Source organism: Platichthys flesus, chromosome 12 (assembly GCF_949316205.1).
Source record: "Platichthys flesus chromosome 12, fPlaFle2.1, whole genome shotgun sequence".
NCBI classification, from domain to species: Eukaryota; Metazoa; Chordata; class Actinopteri; order Pleuronectiformes; family Pleuronectidae; genus Platichthys; species Platichthys flesus.
In genome coordinates this window covers 12,878,838-12,904,880 of record NC_084956.1, presented here as the reverse complement: position 1 = coordinate 12,904,880, position 26,043 = coordinate 12,878,838, and the positions used below count along the sequence as shown (strand labels likewise).

The 26,043-nt window shown below is 44.4% G+C and overlaps 1 protein-coding gene across 5 annotated transcripts in view; it reads right to left on the bottom strand.

Moving 5' to 3' along the window:
* Positions 1 to 1,867: 1,867 nt before the first annotated feature.
* adgrb3 (adhesion G protein-coupled receptor B3) overlaps positions 1,868 to 26,043 on the bottom strand; it is a 121,096-nt gene continuing 96,920 nt past the window's right edge. For 2 of the 5 annotated variants that reach the window (XM_062400620.1, XM_062400624.1), the window contains 14 exons: positions 25,425 to 25,528; positions 25,181 to 25,283; positions 16,179 to 16,329; positions 14,250 to 14,319; positions 13,781 to 13,847; positions 12,271 to 12,374; positions 11,832 to 11,930; positions 11,299 to 11,470; positions 11,022 to 11,117; positions 9,979 to 10,018; positions 5,482 to 6,179; positions 5,308 to 5,343; positions 4,298 to 4,402; positions 1,868 to 2,968 (listed from right to left, as the gene is read on the bottom strand). In XM_062400620.1, the coding sequence (XP_062256604.1) occupies positions 2,780 to 2,968; positions 4,298 to 4,402; positions 5,308 to 5,343; positions 5,482 to 6,179; positions 9,979 to 10,018; positions 11,022 to 11,117; positions 11,299 to 11,470; positions 11,832 to 11,930; positions 12,271 to 12,374; positions 13,781 to 13,847; positions 14,250 to 14,319; positions 16,179 to 16,329; positions 25,181 to 25,283; positions 25,425 to 25,528 (2,034 nt within the window). In that variant the 3' untranslated portion in view covers positions 1,868 to 2,779. The remainder of the gene's footprint in view (positions 2,969 to 4,297; positions 4,403 to 5,307; positions 5,344 to 5,481; positions 6,180 to 9,978; positions 10,019 to 11,021; positions 11,118 to 11,298; positions 11,471 to 11,831; positions 11,931 to 12,270; positions 12,375 to 13,780; positions 13,848 to 14,249; positions 14,320 to 16,178; positions 16,330 to 25,180; positions 25,284 to 25,424; positions 25,529 to 26,043) is intronic. The other 3 variants (XM_062400621.1, XM_062400622.1, XM_062400623.1) reach the window with 3 other exon arrangements.

Here is a 26,043-nt window from a genome sequence, read left to right as displayed (position 1 = left end):
TGAAACTTGTCTGTTTTCATCCGTCCCTACATGAGATTTATACTTTGGTAAAAATAAGAGGCTGTCAGTCGGGCATTGATTGAACAAACGCTTTTACAGTTTCAAAAGGTAAGGCTGAACAAAACGAAAGCCGCTGATGTGCTTTCCTAACATGACATTGGTTCTTACAAACCACGACAGCCTGGTTTGCAGCTCCATGTGCACAATGAGTCTGTCCTTCAAATACAGAAAGTAGAGCATCAATCCATCAGTGTGAAAGGAAGAAAGCGTATTTAGTGTCTGTATAAAACAAGTGCTGTCCTTAACAAGTGTCCTTATGTAGTATTTATTAATACCCTGTAGTTGTTAAAGATTGTCATGATATAGTCCTGGGGTTCCTTTGCCACATACAGGCACATACTAAGACTGCTCCAACAGTTACCGGTTGTTATTTGTAACTACAAAATGATTTTGTATTTTTTAAAAGTCAGCCCCGACTCAAAATACAGTTATTCCGGATATCCCTCTCAGAAAATATTTTTTTTAGATTATGAAAGATCAGTTATTATAAATTGTACACGACTTTCTAATAGTGTATAAGTTCAAACACAGTATCACAATATAGAAGTGTTTCTTGTTCTCAAGGTTCATTATATTAATCTCTCGCTCTGTAAAAATATAACTTTATTTATATTTTAAAGTATAAATATATTAAGTATAAAGCTAATCCTTGCTTTAATATAATTTCATACTGTACAAACCAAATATTATATTTTTCCCATATTTCAATCAATTTTTATAAATTAAATATAACTCACAAATTATTTATTAACTTATATTTTACATACATCGTAAACTAAGTATGAGTGTCTAGTCATATTTCTTGTTTTTTGGGGAAAAATTACTTTTACATATTACAAACCGAATAACACTGTATAAAATATTCTTCTTTTTAACGATTCATTTTCCTACAAGATCGTTTTCAGCTGAAACCCCACGAGCAGGCAGCGGTGGCATGATGAGTGTTGAAAAGCCCTTCACACTATTAGACACATTAAATCAAACCTCTGTCTCACAGAGTTCTGCATATGATTAGCCTAATTATGTCGGCCGGTCTTAATTGAAACGGCCTGTAAATCCAGACATTCAAGTCTAGTCAGAGCTGGATGAGATATCAGCTTCTTTTATATTGAGCTGAAAGTGGGTCCTCGTCTGCTGCCTCTTTTTTTTTCTGCCCTCGGCTGTCATTCTTCACTGATGGAGCAGGTCCAAGTCCCTCCTCCTCCCCCTCCTCCTCCTCCTCTTCCTCTCCTCCTGATGGACTGACCCACTGCTCCCCCACAGGAAGGACACATACTGATGTCCTTATTGCCGAAGTGCCAGACCACCACACAGAACAAACAGGATTTTCCCCCTAAGCCCCCACACACACACACCCTCTCTGGCCCTGATATTATCAGGTGGAGCTTCCGGAGGTGCACAAACCCATTTAGGGCGCTCAAATCCAAATTCAGAAATCAGATACAGGGCTGGATTTATGAGGCGAGTGAGGAAAGTTTCCAGTGGTGACCTTCAGCTGCAGTTAAACCTGAGGCTTAAATCACAGAGGGAACGACCTCCTAACCCGAGAAATGATCTGGGAAGATGAGTCGTGAGGTGCGAGGGAGACATAATCCAGTCTGGGCTAAGATAACCTGCTGAAAAAAGTGGAATTTTCTTGCAGTTTCATGGTCTTTTGTTCTCAGAAGTCAAATTTTTCAACCATTCATAACATTTCCATAGTCTCATCCCCATCCTTTGATTCCATACATGCAAATATTCTCCTCAAACACAGCAAACAATTCATCCCACATCCGACAAACCACATAAACTTGACACGACCTCTGAAGCAGTACGAACATATTTCCTCTTTTATTTACATTCCTTTTCAAATGTTAACATTTTTCTTGCTATAACTTTTGATCAGGTTGGCATCTTTTTTTTTCTCATCAAAATAAATTGGCACAAGTAAAACATATGTAGACAAAAGTTTATTTACACCATACAACATTTCTGTTTTTTAAATATTTTATACAGAGCTGCAGATGTGAGAGCTTGCTGGGATCCTTCAAGCAGAGTCTGCAGTATTAAAGTTGTGAAATATATTATTTATATAAAAGTGGGTATTATCTTTATTGCATTTAAAGCAATGAAGAATGTAGCTTGACAAACATTCATTTTAATATGACAGAAAAAATCCTCTTTGCCTCCCATGTTTTTATATCATAAAGTAAAAAGTGTAGTAATGGCCAAACAGACTGTTATAAACTTTTTAAAAACCTGCATAAATATATACATTGTGCTCCCGGGTCCAGTTTTTAGGAAATCAAAACTGGACCCGACGAAGCTGGGACGACATGGCATGTCATTTGCTTTTTCGTGAGGTTTTTCATTTTTCGAGAGATTACCTTGTTTTTTTTCTTTTTTAGCCGATTTCTCAAACAGATAATTTGAAACACATGATGGTAAATATTGTACACCAGGCTGCCCCACACTAAGTACACTAGTGAGAATACAAAAAGTAACACTGATGTTTTTTCCCCTTTTTTTGTTGTTTTTTTGTCTCTTTTTCTTTTTTCTTCCTCTTCTCTCTCTCTCCTCAGTCCTTATGTTGTATTGGCACATAATGTCCCTGCCACACTCGTATTATCCAGATATGTATGCCAAGGCTGTTAGAAAAGTCTGTCGCTTTATTCAGTGCAAAATACATCCCTTTCTCCTCCATTCCTAGTTTGCATTTCTCCTCCCGTCTCCTGCCCCTCTAGACCTCCGTTTGGAAGTCTCCCTCCTGGACGTCTAAGGGGAGGTTGACACACTTTTCCCACTCTGCGGCCGTCATCTCCAGTGAGTCCTTGGGGTCAGATGCTAGTACATTCATAGTGGCGTAGTTCTGGTACTCACAGGCTGGATTGTAGCTCTCCCATGGGTTCTTGTTTGGCATTGCCTTGTCCTGTGAACACGGCCAGTGGGGTGTGATATTAGTGGCATGACAACCTCTGGGGCGAAAATGTTATTTTTTCCTCACACGCACACACACACACACACACACACACACAAAAAGAAACACTTTTTTGCAGTGAGGTCAATTCAATCAAACAGGCATTATATGAATTCCTAACCCACTGCTAATTGAAAATAATGGATTAATGCTGTGGAAAGCATCAAATAACAAAAGATAATGGCAGTGTATTAAATGTGAACATGCTTACGTTGAGTCATAGCAGTCGGGTTTCCCCCAAGCTCGGTAACCGGTGCACTAAGTGGGCTTCACGTATGAGCCATTCATCTGAATGAGCTCCCACTGACAGTCCCAAAGACACTATTTCAAATAACGGGAGAGGAGCTGCTCCCAGTCAGGGAATACAAAATGGATCCTAATGTCTGCAGCCAGCTCTGCAGTGCATTCATTTGGGGAGGAAAAAAAAAAGGAAAAAAAGCTGGAAGTGTGAGTGTACTGTAGTTATCGTTTCTGACACAAAAGAACTCGCACTGGTATCTAGGCAACGGGCCTCATATTGCATTGTGCGGTCGGGGGGGTTGAAATGTGAGTGAAAGAGGATTACGTGCAGGCCCAAAAAAGGGAGCCGCGGAGGAGCTGACATTGTCAGAAAGTCTGGCCGTGTCTGACCAGCTCAGTTTCTGTTTGTCGCGTTCAATAGAGAAAACATCGGCGGTTGTCTGAGGGGGGGGCGGCAAGGCTCCGCAGCTCCAGTCAGGTGTGGAGGATGCTGGGACTTTTTTTTCATCTGCGGCAAGGTCGGGAAAACGATTTTGTCGTAATTCGCCCTGAGTTCCGGAGCAGCTATGAAAAAGTCCGTCCCCCCCCCCCCGCAAACAGAAAGAGGAGAGCGACCGGTAGATTAAAAAGTCGGCCATGCATTAATGGAAAGAAGATGATGGGGTTCGCTAAGTAGATAAATGTGCATGTAAACAAAAGTGCATTCGTGGCCTTGCATTGGAATGGATGCACTCTGTCGCTACAAGGTTACCAAAGGTTTATCTTCCCTGAGTCTGGCCTTGTGGAGCAAAACAAAACAACTTCGGTGCTTTTAAAGCGGCTGCCTCCTCCCTCACTGGCCCCCCCCGCCAGCTGCTGGCAGGCCCTCCATCTATAGGAAGCTTCACTTCCACATGAATACCTCAGCTACGCAGCCGCTCATTTGCACAATCACACGTTACGTGTCCTGCACCGGATGTCTAAATAGGCTGTTTGGATGTTGCCCTCTCTCTCCCTTTTAATTGGCCGACAGTCACCCCCCTGGTTTTTCCTGTTACTCACCATGCTGCCCATATTTGGTATGTCTCGAAATCGGTCCAGGGTTTGAAATTTCTGATTCAGTTCCTGGAACAGCTCCATGTGTCTTTTCCTGGTGTGCATGACTTTCTGCAATGGCAAGGGTTTTTGCTTTGGTATTGACAGCCAATAATGGAAATGCATCTTCCTCTCCACCCCCTCCAACTCTGATCAATTTGTTAGGGTCATGGTGGTTTTACTTATGGGCCAGGATTTGAAGCAAATCTGTGTGTCTCTGCATATATATACAAGCCGCTGCCAAAATAAAGGAAACACCGGGATAATTAATGTTCGCTTGATGGGATGCTGAAAGCTCGGACTGTTTTAATTGCAGTATCTAGATTCAACATAATTCCTAAGTGACAAATTGCCTTTTAGAGTTTTGTCAGGGTAAGGGAAATCCTTATCATCAAGCCTTGGCACCAATCTTCCATTTTTAAGGGTCGGTGTGCATCTCAGCTAAAACGGAAAATGCTCGCCTCGCCAAGAGCAGCGGCCAGAAGCCTCATGTTTCCTTTACTTTGACCGAGCGTACAATATAAATGCAGCAAAGCCTGATTTAATAATGCAAAGGAAATGCTAAAAAACCTGCCAAAGGGGGTTTAAATAGATGTGTTTGCAAGCCAATATAATAATTGTTGGAACCAGTGGTAAAATCAGATGTGAAATGTGCAAATGACTTTTAAAAGCATACATTTTTGGAAATCAACGTATTGCTAATGGATGGAGGAGATGGCGGAGGACAAAATGTAGATGAGGACTGTTGCCCTGTTTGTCAGTTGACAGCCTTGCTTTTACCTTAACTACACAGCATGTCAATAAATCTCAGTTGAGTCAAGGCTGTGTTACTCCAATAAGCTTAAGAGGCACAACAAGTACTAGTAAATCAAATGACAAACGCAAGTGCAAAAAAATGGCTTTTCTCTGCATAAAACAGAAAAGAAAAGAAGAAGCTAGATGCATGTGCTACGGCAAGAAACGTTATCGCTACGTACCTCAAAGTCCATATCGGAATATCGCGACTTTCGTCTCTGTAGGGGTAAAACATAAAGGTGTGAGGTTATTAAGTAGTTAAGCACATTTCTAGACATGCATTGTGTATTTTTCAGATGGGCGGTGTTGATCGCAGCTCTGTCTCCTCTGCGCTTCACCCACGGGAGCATATGTACCTCTAGGGAGCTCATAGATATCGTAGACCCTGTCTCACTCCTCGAGAGCCCCGCGGATTCCTCCATCTCGGCGAGGAAGTTCTTAACCGCCGTGCGGGGCTCAAAGGGCAGGTTCTGCATCTGCTCCGGAGCGCTGGGATACTGCTGCTCCAGGTTCACATTCATGTGGTCCATGCCTGACGGGCTGATATTGAAATCGGGGCTCATCTTGTAATGCATCAGCCTCTCGTGCGACAGCGTGTCCATACCGATGTTCATCTTGGTGTCGTCCTTGAGGAGAGTGGGCATGTTACCCGACGCCGCCGAGGCGCGGGGCATGACGATGTAGTCCGTCTCCATCATCTGACCCTGCATCGGGTGGCCCTCCATGTCGTGGCCGCCCATGCTGTGGCCGCCCATGCTGTGGCCGCCCATGTCCTGGTCGCTCTGCCGCATGGCGTCGTCGGTGCACAGGTAAACGGTGCGGCGCATGTCTCCGCTGCCGTCGGCCATGCACTGCTCCTTCAGATCACCCACTCCCATCGGCATGTGCAGAGCCGAGGGCTGCTGGATAATCACTTTGGAGATGATGTTGCCGGGCAACGTGGAGTAGTTGAGGCCCTCTGGGATCTTCTCATCCTCTTCATCGTTGAGGGAGATGCGGGAGAGGGTGCCTGTGATGGCGGCTGCGCGACAAGAGCTCATGTCTTTGTGGAGTGCTGCGGGCCAGAGAGATACAAGGCTTAGTGGGAATTGCGCAGTAATGAAAGTAATGTCACTGAGATTATCCAGCATATGACCCAAAGACCAAGAGAATCTGAATCAATACGAGTCATTTCCCAGAGTATTTATTTCTGCTTAGCGAAGATGGTGACGACAGAGCGAATAACTGTGGATATGTAGAGTTTGACATGTCGTGACATGACGTCACGACAGGTCCGCAAGTCCCTCCCAGCTCCGTGGTTGTCTGACTCGGTGCGTGCCGTCAGAGCCACTATGCGATCATCAGAAAGGAAATGGCGGAAATCTAAACACCTGGACGACCTGCTATCTTATCAGTCTCTTCTCTCCTCTTTTTCTGCCTCCATTTCCACAGCCAAAAGCACTTTTTACCAAACTGCAATTCAAGCCTCATTTTCTAACCCCAAAAAACTCTTCTCCATCTTTTCCAACCTCCTCAACCCTCCCAGTCCCCCTCCTCCTTCCTCTCTTCTACCAAGCAACTTTGTCAACTACTTTACCAAAAAGATAGATGACATACGCTCTTCATTTTCTGATCCTCCTTCTATAACCACACTTCCAACAACTTCTTCTTCATCCCCTTCGCTCTCCTCTTTCACCCCCCTGTCTCCCAATCAAGTTCTGACCTTGGTAACCTCTGCCCGCCCGACCACCTGCCCCCTTGACCCCATCCCTTCTCACATTCTCCAGTCTATTGCCCCTGACCTTCTTCCTTTTCTTACTCATCTAATCAACACTTCCCTGTCAACTGGCTGTTTTCCTAATTCTCTGAAGGAGGCAAGATTAAATCCTCTCCTGAAGAAACCCACCCTGGACCCGTCTGAAGTAAATAACTATAGACCTGTCTCTCTCCTTCCCTTTGTTTCCAAAATTCTTGAGCATGCTATCTTTAATCAACTTTCCTCCTATCTTAACCACAATAATCTTCTTGACCCTCACAGGTCTGGTTTCAAGGCAGGTCACTCAACTGAGACTGCCCTCCTAGCTGTCTCTCAGCAGCTTCACACTGCTAGAGCAGCCTCTCTCTCCTCTGTCCTCATCCTTCTAGACCTCTCTGCTGCATTCGACACAGTGAACCACCAGATCCTTATTTCCTCCCTTCAGGACCTCGGTGTCTCAGGCTCTGCTCTCTTCCTGCTCTATTCCTACCTCAATGAACGCACTTATAGGGTAACTTGGAGAGGGTCTGTGTCTGAACCTTGTCCCCTCACTACTGGGGTCCCTCAAGGTTCTGTCCTAGGTCCTCTCCTCTTCTCATTGTACACCAACTCCCTCAGCTCTGTCATTCACTCGCACGGCTTTTCCTACCATAGCTATGCCGATGACACCCAACTAATCCTGTCTTTTCCCCAATCAGAAACACAGGTAACAGCACAAATCACTGCCTGTCTGACCGACATCTCTCAGTGGATGTCTCAACACCACCTGAAGATTAACCTTGACAAACTGAACTTCTTTTCCTTCCAGGGAAAGACTCTCCCATCCACGACCTGACTATTAACTTTAACAACTCTGTGTTAACCCCCACTCAGACTGCTAGGAACCTGGGCGTAACACTCGACAGCCAACTCTCCCTTACTGCCAACATTTCTGCAACAACACGGTCCTGTAGATTCATGCTGTACAACATCAGGAGAATATGCCCCCTTCTCACTCAGAAGGCGGTGCAGGTTCTGGTCCAGGCTTTAGTCATCTCATGTCTAGATTATTGTAACTCGCTCCTGGCAGGTCTACCTGCTACTGCCATCCGACCTTTGCAGCTCATCCAGAATGCAGCAGCTCGACTGGTTTTTAACCAACCTAAATTCACTCACACTACTCCTCTCCTCTGCTCCCTTCACTGGTTACCAGTGGCTGCTCGCATCCGGTTCAAAACACTAGTACTTGCGTACCATGCTGTGAACGGATCCGGTCCAGTCTACATCCAGGACATGGTCAAACGTTACACCCCACCCCGTTCACTCCGCTCTGCTTCGGCCAATCAGCTCGTTGCTCCCTCACTGCGAGCTAAACAATCATCAAAAACACGACTGTTTGCCGTCCTGGTTCCTAAATGGTGGAATGAGCTCCCCATTGACATCCGGACATCAGAAAGTCTACACATCTTCCGCCGAAAACTAAAAACATACCTCTTCCGACTTTACCTTGAATAAAAAAAAAAAAAAAAAAAAAAAAAAACTAACAACTTTTTGAAACTAACACTTTAGTAGCACTTAAATGGCACTTACTTATAGAACTTTGTAGTTTTGCTTTATTAGAAGAAATTGTATTTTCTTGATTCTTGTCGTCCTTGGTATGTACCCTCGGGTTTGAATGCACTTATTGTAAGTCGCTTTGGATAAAAGCATCAGCTAAATGAAATGTAATGTAATGTAATGTCTATACACAGGAGCACAACAACAGATCCAGGTATCTCGGGAGGATGGGACTGTGAGAAAGTGCTGAATCATTCTCACTGCTGTTCAGGATGTGGCTAATCCTAATTTAGTGATTGGTGATGACCTTGTAATCCCCATATTCATAAATACCCTCTTGTTAAGAACATCCTGTCCTCGCCTCCGTGCATTTTACCATTTGCCTCATGAATCAGAGGGAATTATACTGTCTGTTCACAAGAGACCAGCAAGGAGACGACAAATAAGATCTATTACTTCAAGCCTATTTATTTTTTTTGTTTGAGTCTCATTTTAAGCTCAGTGAAGAAACACTCAGAGTCTGGTGGTATTCATACTGAAGAAATAGTCCGATCCAAGTTTACACTTTTGATACTGCAGGGTGACACCGCAGGTCCTTGTGTCTGCTGCTCCAAATAACCCCAGGGCCTTATCAGTGAAGTGCATTTCTGTCTGGCTGCCGCTCGGACTTCAGCCTAAATCTACTCATGATTTATAAATGACACCTGTCTCTCCGTGTCGAGGGAACGTGGGTTAGAGGAGTGGTAGTGTTTTTTTTTTTTTTGTGCTGTGAATATCTGTTCAGCTTCGTTGTTCCCTGTTGGTAATTGTTGGTTTTAGATGGTTTGGTCGGGGTCAGAGCACGGCAAGAGCAAGTTGACACCATTAGTTGTGTGCAGGATACTGTTTTCGTCTGCTTTTGTTTGTCTGTTACTTAATAGGATTACGCAAAAAAATGATGGCAAAGAAATTTCATGGAGGCATGGGGAATGACCCAAGGACGAAGCCATTAAATGTTGTTGCGGCTCCCGACCAGGGGGCAGATCCAGGAACAGTTTTTCACTTTCTTTCCCATTGCCAGATAGAAATCATCAATTTCAAAGGGGATCATCCAATGATCTTGATGAAAGAAATCATATTCATGGGACAAGTACAGAACAACAGGATGAAGGAATCGGGAAGAAAACGTTTCCCTTCCGCTCAGCATCAGACGAAGACAATCCTCCCAAAAACCAGACACATAACGCCTACCCACATTTTCTATGCCGGCGTAGACATGTTAATGAAAAACATAATTATGCGTGGGACTGCCAGATGACGAGTGGAGCTGAAGTTGTTTAAATCTATTGCGGCCTTTTATTGCGGTAAAGCCGACACGCGAAGTAAACCTCCAGCAGCCTTCTTTATACTGTTTTGTTCTCAGATTAAAGTCGGTGTTTGAGTCACTGTGAAAAGACTCCTGTGGGGTTTGGTGGTGGTTACGTAACCGAAGCAATTTTTTACCGTCTAACCTCTTTTTGGTTGTTTTTAATTTTTTTCCATCACATACAAAGCAAAGGAGCCACTTGTTCCTGATAACAATAATAGGACAGCATCTGTTTACCTGATCGGCAGGCGATGTCCACATCCTTCTCAAAGTCCGTCTGTAGAGAAAAAACAATCAAATGGTCGGTGTTGCTGAAAATAAAACATTTTTTACAGTGTATATGCAAACCCAGAGCTGGAAGATGAGGATCAATGGATAATATTTATATCATTATTTCTCACTGCTTTAGAAAAATGCAAAGCGGTCATTTGTTCTCCTCCTGCTCCTCCTAACAATGTATCAACAAAACATCAATGGGGGGAAAAGTGAAGATGTAGCAGCTGGGAAGCGTTTTGTGCTTGTTGCTAATGACTGTATTGAAGCGTGGGGGGGGCGACACCGTTCTGTTATCATGAACACTATCCCACTCCGAGGGGCATTGGAATACTAATCGCAGATCATTGCTGTGGTGTGCCAGTGGCGTTTGTCGTGCTAGATGAAGGGAACCAGTGTCCCATTTCAAAGGTCAGTTGGGGGGGGCGCTTGTGCCATTACCCCGAGAGAGGAAATGAGAGGGACGACGCACGGGCAAACATGGACGCTGGGTTCAATCACAGAGGTATAAAGGATTGGGCTTGGGGCCTGAACAAGAAGAACCAAAGGAAACTCCATGCCGTTTATCAGAAGGGCCAAAGCATCCACCCTGCATGTAATTACAGCTTTGAACATTATAAACCAATGGGAAACGAGAGTACTTATTGAACCGAGTAATGCAGACATGTTCAGACATTGCATATAGAGTTGTGCATGTGTTTTATAAATAACCAGGGAGCATTATCCGTCTACCCATCTACCTATCAGATGAAGCCAACCCCAGCTGACAAGGGGGCGAGAAGCTGAGTTCACCCTGAACATGTTGCCAGTGTATCACAGAACCAACATACAGAGACTAACAACTACTAACACTCACGTTGACACCTATTGGACAATGGAGAGCCTCAAATGATCATAACGAGATTCAAACTTTCTTGCTAAACCCCCCCCACCACTGTGCAGGAACATTAGGTCTATTTAAATTACAGAGGATCTTGTCACAGATAATAGGGGGTAACTGTGCCTACCATTATCTGAGCATGTCCATTAGGGAAGGTTCCTGTTGCGTCACCGCTGATCGGGTCTTGGCAGTTTCTCAGCCGACATCGGAAAGCATCCTGGACCTAAACACAGGGGGAGTCAGTTCTTCATCATGTCCACAACACTGCACGTCACAAAAAGTTTTGGGTAGTTGCAGAATCTCGAAAGATACAGTATCCTGATCGAAGAAGTACTACTTGATGTGTTTAGGGAGTAGTCTGTGACCACAGGGGAAGGACGGATGACAGGAAAAACCTCCTCTACCTCTCTCCGTAGGACACAGTGCACCATCACGATGACGAAACCCTGCAGCGAGTCGAAGACGGCGAAGAGGATCTGAAAGAGGATGGAGCGCTTGTCCGTCATGGCGAGCACCGCGGACATCCAGGTCAGCGCCAGCAGAGGCAGGACCACACAGGAGCTCCACAGGGACGCCCTGCGAACAGGGGAGGAAGGATTGTGTAGAGGAAAACAACAGTGAAGACGCGACGATGTCTGGACCGCGGAGGGCAATCTGCATCACAGCCTTTTTTACACTCCACAGCAACAGAAGGGCTTTAATGTGCATGCGGGTAATAATGTGCTAAATTTACTTTTAAAACAAGCACTGCGTGTTTTTACAATAGCAGATGTTCCTGCACTGTACATCAAAATCTCCTGTGGATGTAAGTGGAACATCAGCTGAGGACGCAGCGGACTGCGAGCGGGCTCTAAAATGGTGGAGGTGGACACGTTGGACATGCAGAGACTCCCTGCAGCATCGTCTTATTGATTCAGAGACACTGACAGGCACTTACATTGCATTGCTAGCTGTAGTTGCCGATAAAGCAGTTGTTGATACAACGCCACATTTGGCACACTTGAGAGTTAATCCTGTATGCGGCTCACTCATCTGTCTGTGGGACATAGAGACAACAGCATGACACACAACGCTCACGGCCACTGCCCCGACTTTAAAACCCACCCCGTCATATCAGCAACAAGCGGAGGCCGCCAAAGTGTGTGCGTCGTCGTGATGTTGGTGAGATCTTGGACTGATTCTGCCAGAGAAACTAACAGAGCCGTGTTTCTCCCGAGAGAGATCTGACCTCTTTATGTTTATGCCTCTAATTTCCCTTCAGCAGCGAAAGACAACAGGGTCTCAATCTCCGTATGTGTACGAGACAAAATTCAAAGCATGTGTGTATTTTTGCATGATTTTTGAGAGTAAAAAAGAGAAAAGCAGGGGGTACTAACAAGGACGTGCTGTCATACCCTGCACGGTGCTTCAGCTTCTTGTCCAGGATGCCGTCTCTGGACACGAGTTTGTTAAACACCAGGATTCCGATCACCATGTTGACCTGTCGATGGGGGAGGCGAACAGGAATATTAACTTTTCAATAAATCAACGGCAACAAGATCAGTTCAAAATCAATGCGGGACGTTTCTTTTAAATTCTCTGTTTGACATCCTCCATAGGTAGCCGATGATTTATGTCACGATTTCTCTCTCTCTCTCTCTCTCTCTCTCTCTCTCTCTCTCTCTCTCTCTCTCTCTCTCTCTCTCTCTCTCTCTCTCTATCTCTCCGATTTTCCGTCTGCACTAAGCTCTGACCTCCAGCTTCTATTGTTTGCTCATCTCTGTGACATTTCAGCCAGTGGATGAGGCATGCCCTGCCCACTCAGCCCGGCACCACAGCCTTAAGAGAAAAGATCTCCCTGACAAGAAGCACTCGTCTTCTCAAAGGCACCTTCCCCTATTATTAGCAACTGCACTGCACTCATGTTAAAAACCGAGGGAGATTCACAGCAGATTCTCTAAAACATGAGAGGCCATTTCGAAATCCCTCCGGCCTTGAGGCAAAGACTTCATTAACTATTCATACGAATACATTTGGGTGCGTTTTGTTCGACACGCTTTGTTTGGGCGGCACATTTGATTATGATGTCACAGTATCAACTCAGGCTGGTGCTCGGTCTCACTGCGGAGGGTTTTTCTTTCTGCTCGTGTTCCTCTGAGGTTCGTCCCAAATCACAGATCACGTTGATGTGTATCTGATGCTGAACTAAAGTTCCAACCGCATCAAAGAGGTTCCACAGCGAAACTCTCTCGTTTCATTCTTTTGTGTAAATTCTCTACAACAATGTAAAGACGAGATCATTATAAAGACTAGTATATTCGATTTTGCACAAATCTGACGCGTTAATAATTGATCACCTCACAGCTTGAGCCCATTGCCTGATGGAATATTATGATCATTATTTTTAAAAATCAAACTGTACCAGCACTAAAACAACGTTGTTGACTGTGAGCATCTTGTCATTTGAAAACAAGCAGCCAAACGTTGGAGTTTATTATTAATAAACAGAAATACAAAGTATTGTGAATCAAGATGAAATTCTCCTGTTGCTGCTTAAACATGATTATTGTTTTTTACCCTCAACAAGGAGGTTATGTATACATTTGTGTTTGTTTGTTAGCAGGATAACACAAAAACTACACTACTGATTTCCATGAAATTGTGTAGAAGGGTGGTTGTGTAGCAGAACTCCTTACATTCTGATGCGGATCTGAATAAGGGGGCACATCCAGGAGTTTTTTTTCCAGTTTCTTAAACATACTGTCTCTGTTTTTCAACATTTTTCCAGATGAAAAAAATCCGGCATGCTTAGACGACCTATAGCCAGATACAAATCAGGGACCTACATTTCCCTTTTATCCTCGGCATATAAAAGTAAAAAGTGGACATGTGTAGACTGAAACCTACCAGAACAACAGCAGCTGCAGGTCCAACAAAGGCGTAGAGGAGCCCACCCTCCAAAGACAGCCAACAGCTGCAGGCGAAGCAGGGGAAAAACAGTTAACTCCCACCAAGGCATTAACATCCAAGTTAATGGCGCACACCAGCCTACAATTGCATTTCCCTTGACTGTCAGGGGAGATGTGCCATATGCTGTAACTCTATTTCCAAAGTTTCACAGGGTAATAAAATGCTAAAGAGATTTTAAGCAGTGTTTATGCGCTTGGTCTCCAGCAGGGATACAACTCAGTCGAAATTGGGGTCTTGCTGTGCTATTTTGAAATTTGATTGGGTTCATGGGACTTTGTTTATGGCGCTATTTAGGAGAGTAAGCCGCCGCACGCGCACTCAATCACCACTCTTAACGTGTTCCCATGAACCTACGGCTGCATGTGAGCTGAATAATACATATCTATTAACAAAATTGAAAACTTACTATAAGGGTGTCCCGTAGCCTTTTGTTTTGGTGAATCCCATTGAAACAGCAACCACCAAAGCTGGTAACCCTTCAAAAAAAGAAGAAGAAGAAAAAACAATCGATAGTTATCGGAGCAGAGAGACTAAATCCATAAATCTGCGGAGGGAGTCGGCCTCGGTGCCCTCCAGTCATTAAACAGAGTGCAACGAGGTTCTCTCCATTAGAAGCTGCAGGATGACACGAGACAGTCGTCCCGGAGCATGTGATCAAACATCGTGCATGTAAATATTTCATTCTGTACAACATGACGCTGAATGGCAGCGGAGAACAGTGTGTTCTCTGCATTGACAAAATGGCAGCGGGCGCATCAAGTCCAGAAATTTCATCACACCACACCGGCTCTGTAGGAAATCTCACCGCCATCCGCACCTGACGGAATCTCCTTTTTGCTGTACTGCTCCTCATTATAGATCTGTAGTAATGGATTCAGTCCTTACTACAGTGTGCTCGGAATACCAACGCTCCCCCCCCCCCCCCCCCCCCCCCCCCCTTCCCTCCTCTCCGGGTGGCGCAGGCAGGCAGGCAGGTGCTATTGATGCAATCAGTTTCCTGGAGGCACGAGGCGAAGACCCCGTGGCCGTCCAGAGCCTCTCCGCAGTGCCGAGGAGGTAAAGAGTGCCGAGTGTACACAAGCACGTTGTAAATCACCGCCTGGTGGAGGAGCCGCGGTTCAAACGGGCTGAATTAAGAGACAACAGGTGTACCGTGTGTGGCGCGACACCGAGAGAAACCAGTTCGCCGTGTGTTTGTCTTCTGTCCTCGTTGAACACAAGAGGAAATCTGCAGGGGATTAGACTGGTTTTCATCTTTTGTCCAGTCCATTACATGGTAAAGACGACGTTGATGTTATGTAACGCGTTTCAATTGTCACACAACAAAATGCCCGGCCATCCTATTTGTCATTAAAGTGTATGTTATATCTGTTTCTTCTATCTGTGTGATTGTGGAACAGCTTTTGTCCATTCCTCTTTCTTTGCAGCAGGCAGCGGCACTGCAATGACTAAGGGAGCCTTGTTTGTTGCTAGGTAACAGGAAGAATGAGTGTGGGCTCTTTCATAATCAAATAGATTTTTTTTTTTTTAAAGGAGAGGTTTCTACTAGTCTGTAAGAAAGAGAGAAAGAACCTATTTGGACGAGGATTGGTACATATTGACATTTATCAAATGAGGAAAACAGTTTGAATGTTTACAGATATTTACGACGTGGTTATTGACACAATGTGCGTATTTCCCACCTGATGCGTAACTGTCATGGTTTCCTCTTGTTTTGCAGTGCGGTGCAGGCACGCAGGGATCACAGCGTGGGAGGCAGGAACTTAATAATCTAAGACCAACCGTAATCAATGGTTTCCTCTGTGACACGTGGATTCTTTACAGGTTAAGGTTACGAACAACTGACCATTAGCTCCTCCAAAGCGTCTGTGACGGAGCTCCGACACGCACCGAGCTCCGCTCCATAAATCCGTGACTTTATTGTTCTGTCAACTTCACATTCTCCCGAGCTCGTCTTCTGAGGGTTATCAGATGAAATGTATTCCTGCTGCCGCGTAAATGCTTGACTCGCGACCTCTTGATCAGACATAAGGTCATTGCAGCCTGCTACAGGAGAGCCACATCAGCCTGTCTCACAACCCTCCCCCCCACACCCCCACCCGCCGCTCACTACCATTGCCTCAAGGCCGGCCCATTTATCCGGCCCCTCAAGAGAGAGAGAGAGAGAGCTCAAAGGTATCACAACAAAGGGCCCGATAGGATGAAGACCTGGCTGAGGACAGCATGAGAACTACTTGTGAAGACACCTTGACTGAAGACCTGGAGAGAATACAAGCGTGAGGCATAATGGGAGATAATGGGAGCGGCTTAGGGGGAACATGCTGCTCCGACTTACCCCAGCCCAGGCACAGAAAGCGCTTGCGGATGAGCCGAGTCCGAACCTTTCCCGTCACTGCCATGTAGGACTGCCAGGCCTCTGTGAGGACCCAGCAGAACGATGCCAGGAAGAAGAAGTGCAGGAAGGCTGTCGTCATGATGCAGACGCCCTGGGGACACAAGGAGAAGAAAACAGGTCAGGACGCTACGCACACTCAGTGACCGTGGACGAGACAAGTCAGACACCAGCGCAGTGGCCGTTGTGAACCTGCCTGTTTGGAATGTGCTGTTCTCGTGTCCTGTGTTAATGCTCCGGAGCGGCTTCAGAATAAATCCTGGTCATTAGCGAGTGCTCCTCAAACAGTTCGACAATACACTGTCACTTTTCATCAATTGTGTGCTGGACGTTGTGTGCAGAAGCTTTTATGAATAGTCGATGGTGCAGAGTGGAGTTAAAAAGCGTTGTTTTCATCCTACAAGGTTTAAATGCGATGAAGATTTTATAGTTTTTCATTGTTACTGTAGCTATGTAAAAGAAGACATGTTCAACTTGGACTGGTGGCTACAGAGCGGCTGTCGCCTGTGTATTCAAATTTTATAATATACAACGTATAGCGTGTCGATGGTTCGTGAGATGTTTGTTTGTCATAAAGACAGAAAGGCAGCCATTAGTGGAATTAGTCAACAGATACACCTGTGACACAGTAGCCCTGCATAACCAAACCAAAAGCACACAACTTCAGATTCCAGAGTGCTGATGCTCCCTGCAGGAACACGTCAGCTCTATTGACATCTCATTATTCGGTTGAACTTTTCTCGCAGCACCAACAGGCGTTCGCCCGTCTGCACCCCCATCGGCTTGGGTGGCGTCCCGTGCCGTGACTGAAACAAAGCGTCTGGTTTTGAACCACAGCAGCAGCAGCAGAAGGCACTGGTAGTAAAGATCAGAGACAGGCCCCTCGCTGACACAGAAAGCCACAGCGTAGCATTGCTCCTCGCCAACCGTCATTAGTATGCTGTGGATCCCACCTGGAGGCATGTGAGCCAAGGTCAACTGTCTTGCACGGAGAGAAGGGGAACGACCCACAACCCGGAAACACACGTGTCGGGGGGAGGCGGCAGATTACGTTCAGGCTCCACAATGCAGCCGCGCTCCTCCAGCTCCATTAGCGCGTCTATCTTTGTTCCATTTCTCTCCAAACGGGATTGTTTAGAAGAGGATTAGAATGAATAAGTGTGTTCTTCAGACTTTTGTTTTTTAGTCGTCGCACACTGACATTTGTGAGTGAGAAGAGATTAAGCGTCCTCTCTCTTTTCACTTCAGATTTGTTTGCAGTGTGAAGCTGTGGTAATCTGAGTGACACCGCACAATGAGGAGGGAAGATTGAAGTGTGTCGTGTCCCGGGGCGTCCACAGCACACTGTGAGAGCTCCCGTTCACTTTACATCCCCACTGAGAGAACCACACTAAACCCATCATCCCCTGGAGTGTTCACGGGCTTCACGTGGAACAATAATCCTGCATTACCTCACAGCTCGGAAGTAGGAACACCCAGGGAGGACGTTTATCACTCAAGTGTACATGTGGATTCAGGTAGAAAGCGTGCCTGTTATTATCCAATTTCTAAAAACAATCACACTGCTTTGCTAACACTAAGAGGATTTATTAAATCTATAGTGTATGTGTGGCATTATAAAAAGCTGCAGTGTCAGATTAACAGTGTTGCACTTATACTTTGACTTAACTGCTGACTAATTGTAAAACATACTCTGCAGCCGTGGTGGCATTAAAAGATTGCAGCCAAATTATTGAAGTGTATATAAGTCAATTTTGTCACACGCTTTCTGATAATTCACTGTTCAAAATGTCCAGCCTCTTAAAATGCACCTGGCAAAAAATCTGTATGGCCCAATGCCTGCAATGACACAGCATTTTATCAGTAGATTTGAAAAAGGAAAGGTAGAGAAAATCGGCAACAGCCTCTTCACGTTTTATGCATTCGTCTGATCACGTGCTTGTGTTACATAGTTTTGGAAAAACTATATCTACTGAAGTACTGCACACATTGCATGGCTGACAGGAAAGAGACGCTCAGCTTTAGAGAAGAAACTGAGCTGCCAATCCTGCAAAGATGAAAGTGTCGGAGCAACACATCAAATCAAAGTGTGTCAAGTTCCCATGACACACAGCCACCTGCTTGTGTGGTAATCACAGGTGCGTGCAGCTGCTTTTGTGGAAAACACACACTTATTGTTGCAGTGGCGGAAGCATTTGGCTTTTCCATTTCAATGCTACGTGCAGCGTCTCCTAAATGTGCCTTTCTTATACGTTAGCAAACAGCTGGGGCGTCACAATCTGACGACTGACATCTTCTCACAGAATCAGACTCTTCAACTGTTTCCATCATTTGGACGCTGCTTCATTTGTCCACACCACATGGATGCAGGCTGGAAATTTGCATGAAGCCATCAAAAAACAACAATGGAGGACAGTCAGTGAACAAAGCTGTGTCTCAATTCAGGGCTCACATCCTTTGGAGGCTGCATTTAAAGACCAGTTGCATCACAGCAGCATGACTAGACGGGTGGATTCTTCACTGGGCCACAGATTCTAGGATTCACTCAATTTGGTAAGAAACCGTTTTTTAGAGGAAATGATGCCGGCAAGTATCGAGAGGTCCAATGCCTGACTATCACGCTTCAACTCAACTAACAGGTTAAAAAAAAAACGAAGGGGCAATAAATGTCCAGCTTCGGCTCTGTGGCCAAGACACAGCAGTGAGGGAGAGGCAAGCTCGTAATGTTGATAAGGAAAAACCACTGCAGACCAGACTGTTCTCATTTGTGGTTCGTGGTCTGTTTAGCCTACAACAACGCCTGCTTCATGGGCCATGTAGACCACATCCTCTGGACTGAGACATAGCTGTTAAAGAGTATACAGAGAGTCTTTGGCCAGAGTCACAAAGGCGTGTTTGAGTGATCGAGACAAATCAAATCTAGGGAATAAAACAAGGAGAAGCCATGTTGATTCTGTTACAAACAGTCACTATACTGCGTGTAAGTCGGCTCACATCCAAAGCTTATTCTAGTGTGGCTGTTGCTCATGTACTGTTCAAGGTGCTGAAAATAGAGCCTGCCTTGTTTCCTGGAAACAGGTCATATGCAGCCATTATGCTTCACGGCTCATTTGGCTGCCTACACCATCCGCTCTCATTAGTCCTCAAGCAAAACAAAAAAAGTCCATTTGAGAAGAGAGAAAGGTACACGAGGAGGATGCAGTGATGGCAGCGGTCGGACGTAGGCAGTCCAGACAATATAAAAAAAATAGACAAGGTTGAGACCTGGAGTTCACACGTCCCTTGGGAAAGGCAAATGCCGGGAGATGTTGAGCGCACTGTGTCAGTATCCATGGAAACAGAGGAACCGAGGAAGGGACCACATTAAACAGTCACTGAGTTGAAGACGTGAGGGGGAGATTAGGAGGCGAGGGGGTGTACTTCAAACCAGTTGTATGAAGACAGTCTTAAGGTCAGGGCAGGACATTTACACTGTTTATTTTTTATTTTACCTGATGAAAAGTCTGGGCTGAACCCCGGTGATCTCACAGATGCTATGAACAGGAAACCTAATTGCCACCAAGTTCTTGATGTCATGGCAGGCCAGTGGAATGACAAGGGGATTTCAGGTTTACACATTTTAGAATTGGAGTAAACAACTCTTCACATTGTGAATGAAATATTTTCCTTAGCGGTCCCAGATTATTCCAACCATTTAAGTTATTGGTTGCCTGAGAGTGTTTAAAGTGTGACCTTTGCTATATCTTTACTTGTATTAAAAAGTGCTATACAAATATAGTTATTATTATTATTATTATTATTATTGCAATGCTTTAAGAATTAGCTCAAGCGGCACGGTGGTGCAGGGTAACAGTGTCAAGTTACAACAAGAAGGTTTGAATCCCAGCTTGTTGAGAAAATCAACAAACTGGGATTTGGAACCCGGCATGTTGACAAAGAGGAACTCTGTCCAAAGACATGCAGAACCAAATCTAGGATTTTTCCAAATCAGTGGCCATAAAGGGGCCAGAGTTTACACAGATGGGGCAATTATATGTCCCTGCACAATTCCAGATTTTGTTAAGATGCACATTCAAGTCATTCCTTGTTTCTTGTTAGCTTGACCAAAGCCATAGATATGTATTAATATATTTTGTATTGTTTATATATAATGATTATATAATTCTACAAGGCAGGGGCACTTCAGGGGCCAAACAGATTTGAGTTGTGGCCGGTGACCCCCCTGGACCTGCCCCTTGATCCGCCCCTGAGATTGGGGTAAGGTTAATTGGAACCTCTAAATTGTCTGTAGGTACAAATGTATCGGCCCTGTTGTATGCTAGCGACCTATCCAGGTTGAACCCCACCTTTCGTTTAAAAGGACCAAATCGTCTCGCTGGGCAGAATAACATGAAACGCACTGTATCCGAAGTATAGCACCGGCTTTCTCGTCGCTATTCTTCTGGTTTAAGAGTGGGAGGAGGAGGCTGAGGCAACAAGTGTTTCAGAGAGTGGGTGCTTGGGTGGAGGACAATAAAACTCCAAACAACAGAGTGGTGGTGGTAGAGTGTTGTTGAACCAGCGAGCAAGACACTTAAGTCAGAAAATGCATACTTGTACTTCGTGTCCTACACGAACGTACCTCCACCACCAACCTGGAGTGAACTCGTGTTTTAAGACTCCTGCCTACTTTACTTCCATATGCATGTAACACTCTCAAGGCTCCAAACAATGCATATATTACAGTGCTGCACCGCGCCAGAGGATTCAAGCTGTTGTTTACCAAGTGTTTGGAAATGAGCTGCATGTTGAGTTCACCTGTTTCAAAGTTGAACCTTTAATTACTTTGTCTTTGTTGCTTGAGACAAAGAGTTCAAAAAGAAAGAAGCATAATTAATTATTCGTTTTATTCTTTGAAAACCTCAATACTTTTTATTTCAAATGTTCTACCATACATTGAGAAAATGTGGAGACATTGAATTTGCGAATGTGATGGGAATGATTAAGTGCATTTCATTTAAATCTTTTTGTTGCTATAAGGATTTTCATATTTGACATGTTGCCTGCTGTGATAAGCCATCTGTGCGGATACATACAGATTTAACATTAAATGTGTTTTTTATTCTTCTGATGTATCAAAGGTTCAGGTGCCCAGGAAAACTGCACTGGACAGGTGGGATTTCATAACGCGCATATTTATATGATGACATTAAGGCTAACACATATCTGATGATCTGTTTATTAACTTCTCTGTGAGGACAGGCTGACACGCGGTGGACCTCAGCCACCTCGACCCCCTTCTCACCTCAGGTATTTTTAGTCATTGTAGTGTGAACATTTCTACAGAAACATCCCAGACTCCCTAATTCCCCTGCACCTCCACGGTGAAAAAACAGAGGAAACAACAATGTCTGCCTCTCTTTGTTTGCCTCCACTCCATAAACCCAGATGAACAAGGACAGAGGACAAAGGAGGGGGGGCAGACCGGCAAAGGTGACTCACTGACTCCTCGCTCCCAGAGGACACCTCCACAGCAAAGAGATGATTTGTATTAGATGATGAGCAACTGTGAATCAACAAACAGTGGAGCCAATTATATCCACTTCTTACAAGAGTTGAAGGAGAAACAGAAAACAAGTGAGGCAGTGCCAGGCAGCGTGGCAATTAAACCCACACAGGGGTGATGTTTCCTCCTCATGTTGGCCTCAAACATTGTGGTTCTACAATATGTCTGATCCAACACAGCTCAAATATTATTTCTACGGGAGAGACACATTCAAAGCAGCAGCAGCGAGGAAGTCGTTGGCCTGGAAGTTTCACACACAGCAACCTGGAGTTCAACAAGACACAAGCAGCTTTCTAACCTTAAATGACTTTTCTTGAACACAAACTTTAGAATTAAAAGTGTAAAATGCAACCTTTGATTCGGATTCAATCTTGCTCGCGAAGAACAAAACATAAAATGAAATGAAATGAAATTTAAATAATTTGACAAGATGGTGTTTGTATACAAAGCCACCTTCTGAAGTTGCTTTATTTTAACGATAGAATTGGATGTTAAAGCTTTGATCGCAGCTTTTCTGTTATTTGCTTTCTCAGTTTATAAACCTATGAAAAGTGTCTTTAACTTCATCAATACAATTTATTATCCTTATGATTATTAATAATTTTCATATTAATAAACCAACATACTGTAAACACAATACTTAATAGTGACAAAAAGTTGAAACTTATTTGGAGTCATGTTTTTTGGCCACATACCGTTGACATTGACTCGTCCTTTAGCCTAACCCTAACCCTTTCAACAGCGTCTAAAAGATTAAGTTGCTAACTCTGTCATTTGCTGGGCATGTTGCAGGTTAATCAGAGAGAGCACCATCACTGAAAGCTTCTCTTTCCACTGGACACAGGTTGATGATTAAACCAACAGAGCAAAGCTGTAAAACCCAAACAAAGAGCTGAAAGGTGCTAAACTGCTGAGTAAGCTGCTAAGCCTCTATTTGTTTTCATCTCAACACGATACCTCTGTCACATCACACTCCCTTCAGATTTAGTGTTAATCTGAGAATACTGATGAGCTTTTATTTTTCAGTCAAAAACAATCACTGCACGTTGGCCCATGAAGAATAAATCGGTCCGCGCCTCTTTAATTCGGCAGCCGGTGAGTCAGGCAGGGTAACTTTGCCGAGTCACTCTGGGGGAGAGACGCTGAAATGACAGCTCCAGTATGTCAGTCGGGTTTTTTTTTCTCAAAAGCACATAATCTGGTTGCAGATCTCAGAGACAGATATCCCATCAGAAGCGTGCCGACTGACTATTCCATGTTAAGTGGTGCTCCTTCGTGATCAAGACAGGAGACGACCGGAGCCCTGATTAAATCTGACAAGGCTTCAAATCAGCTCAGCTCTAAAAAGTGCCCTGAAGCTCGTTACATCCGTGGTCTTGCTTGCCACTGTGTGCCAGATATGGGAGGGGCCGGCGAGGAAACAGATGAGGCGAAGACGCTGTTTGTTTAATGGCTGGTGCATGATAACAAGAACTCATTCAGATTCGGGTGAGTGTTACCAATTGATCACATTTGATATTCTAGAAAACAAGCGTCACACAATTTTTATTGTTTCGTCCCTTCATTCATTTATCTTGACTCAATTTCCATTGGACATATAAAAAAATATACATATTAATGAGCAGGAGGAAGCATTTTGATTAATGAGCAGGGTCGGGTTCATTATGAGCCCCAACTGCTGTTCGGCCCATCTGCTCCCAGAATAACTCATACCTGTAAGCACAGTGGAAGTGGCCACGCTGTGTGGCACCAGCACAGGCACCACCTCTAAATGGAATAACCCAGATGTGTATATTTTTGCAAGCCCTTTCAAAAATATATGTTGGGCTCTGTTTTACATGCTGTTACGCTCAAATAAACTAAAAGGGAATGAATTCATTAGTAGGAGCTAAAAGCAATGTGGAGGATAATAAACAATGCTTTCCTTGCAGAAGGTGAAGGTATACGCTGATAATATGGTTACACAATAAATGTCTGTGTGGTTGGATGTGTCCTTCTGCAGCGCTGCCAAATGACTGAGAAGTGCATCTGTGTGGGCAGCTTGTAAATCCCAACCTCTGTTTGCCAAACAATCTTTTTACATTGGCCACTTGTTTACTGGCTGCTTACGGAGCCGGAGAGAGAGAGGAAAAGTGATACATATTAATTGGAGGCACTCCGGCTTTAACTATATGAATCCTGCTGACTTGATCCGAAACCGTGACTCCAGCTCTACATCCCTCTGTGAGGGGCTTGAGTCATTTGAGGAATGCAAGACAGCGAATCTGAGATCCAGATCCAACCCAGTCACCCTTCCAGCAAAGCTTTACTGTGGCGGCATCACGATTTCGCTACTTCACATCAGTATTTTACAAGGCTCGTTCTGTGAGGTCAGGGTCAGAGGAGGGATTTACCTGGGCACCAAGTGTGACTTATGTAAGATGTGGGTGTATCCAGCCCAAATCCTGCTGTTTGAGAACTTACAACCATGACCCAGTAGGTTTGTTTCACTGTATTGGACTATTCGTTTGAGATCATTCATGTCCTCTCATTTGTACTATTTATATCTTCTATCTATTACTTTATATCTTTAATACTTACTGCATTTAAAGGTGATATTATAGAAGCATTATCTTGTTTAGTGATGTTGCACATTAACTTGTGTTGTTTATGTCTAGAAAAAATTCCATTCCTCAACTCATCCACCTTTTTTGACTAATGGATAAATAGCTTTTGGAACCATGTGTTTGAATGTGAAAATCAGCTTAGCGATCTCTGACCCAGTCACTTTAAATTAAACTGCCTGAACTAGATTCACACCCTTCAGAACAACTTCACAGTTGTATATTCTTTTTCCATTTCCGTACAGTTATCATGCCCAATGGACGCAGAGTGAAGCCTTATCTCACATAGAGCCATTAGAAACACTTAATTCTCCATTTGCATGAAACATGACAGGCTTCTTAGTGCACAAGCTAAAAAGAAAATGGGTAATGAGCTTGAAAGAGGCTGTAATCTCCCAGTCATGTTCTTGTTGTTATGCTCGGCGACAGGAGCTACCATCTGGGGCACTAAAGGCCTTATTTTGAAGATTACATTTCTGGTGAATGTCGTATAATCTCAGCCTTTTTTCCAAAATAAGACCAAAGCTGATTGACAGTCCTCATATTGATTGGTAGAAGGTGAATGTGATGGCGCTTGGACTTTAGAGGGACTTCTTGATGCCCTGTATTACTGCACACGTGTTACAACACAATAACAAAACGAATGCTATCAGCATAAATAGTACCAGGCTCCATTCAAATCCACAGTGACGTGCAAATTGGCATTATCTTTGATATGTGAAACAACATTAGGCCCCCCCCCCATACACACACACAATTTGTAAACCATGCAGAATAAATCCTTAAATAGCACTTACCACATTGTGTGTCTGTGTTTGTCCAATAAGGATCAGTATGTTCGAGCAGATTATAGATAAGCAGAAGTTAAGCAGGATGATGGATCGCTCCGAGCGAATGTACCTAAACAACAACAATAGGGGAAAAACAAAAAAGCAGCCGGATCAGTTGCCTTCCTTCCATGTGTCGCTGGACGTTCTGTTTCAAATACAAAAAATTTGTTGACAACATCATCGTGTGTGTGAGAAGCTGTGTTGCAGTTACCTCCATAGCACGGCATAGATCACTGCCAACGTGATCAAGGCGAGGCAGGACAGACCACAGCCAACTATCAATGTCACAGATGGGACCCCTGAGTACGCCATGGTCTGTGAAGGAGACGGAGCAAGGCGGAACCAGTCAGTGGGAGGCTTTGGACGCGGTTCACACAGGACAGTAAATCTTTATTGTCGCCCAGAGAGGAAACCAATCAACAAACAACCGCCGCTAATCGGAATAACTCCTCAGTGGGTTTCCCTTTATGCACCGCGAGGTTAGGGACTAGCATGCGTGGGCTTGAAGGTTGTTTAGTCACAAGGCCTCGAAACTTTCCACCTGCAAATTACATTAGAAAACAGGGAAAGACATGGGAAGCTGCATAGGCCTGAGTGCATGCAAGTGTTGCTTGAGTCTGTCTTCTTATTGTGAAAGGATAGGACTAGAATCTGGAGCTATACTAATGCTGTTGCTGACCATATATACACTTAGCCTGAGTAATAAATCCGCATTCATGTCCAAGTAAACAGTCGTCATTCTGCTGCAGCCCTCACAGAGGAGAAGGAAGAGCTTAATTTGTGTTAGCTCACTTCCTACTGTGTTTCCCACAATATGCGGAGGCCACAGT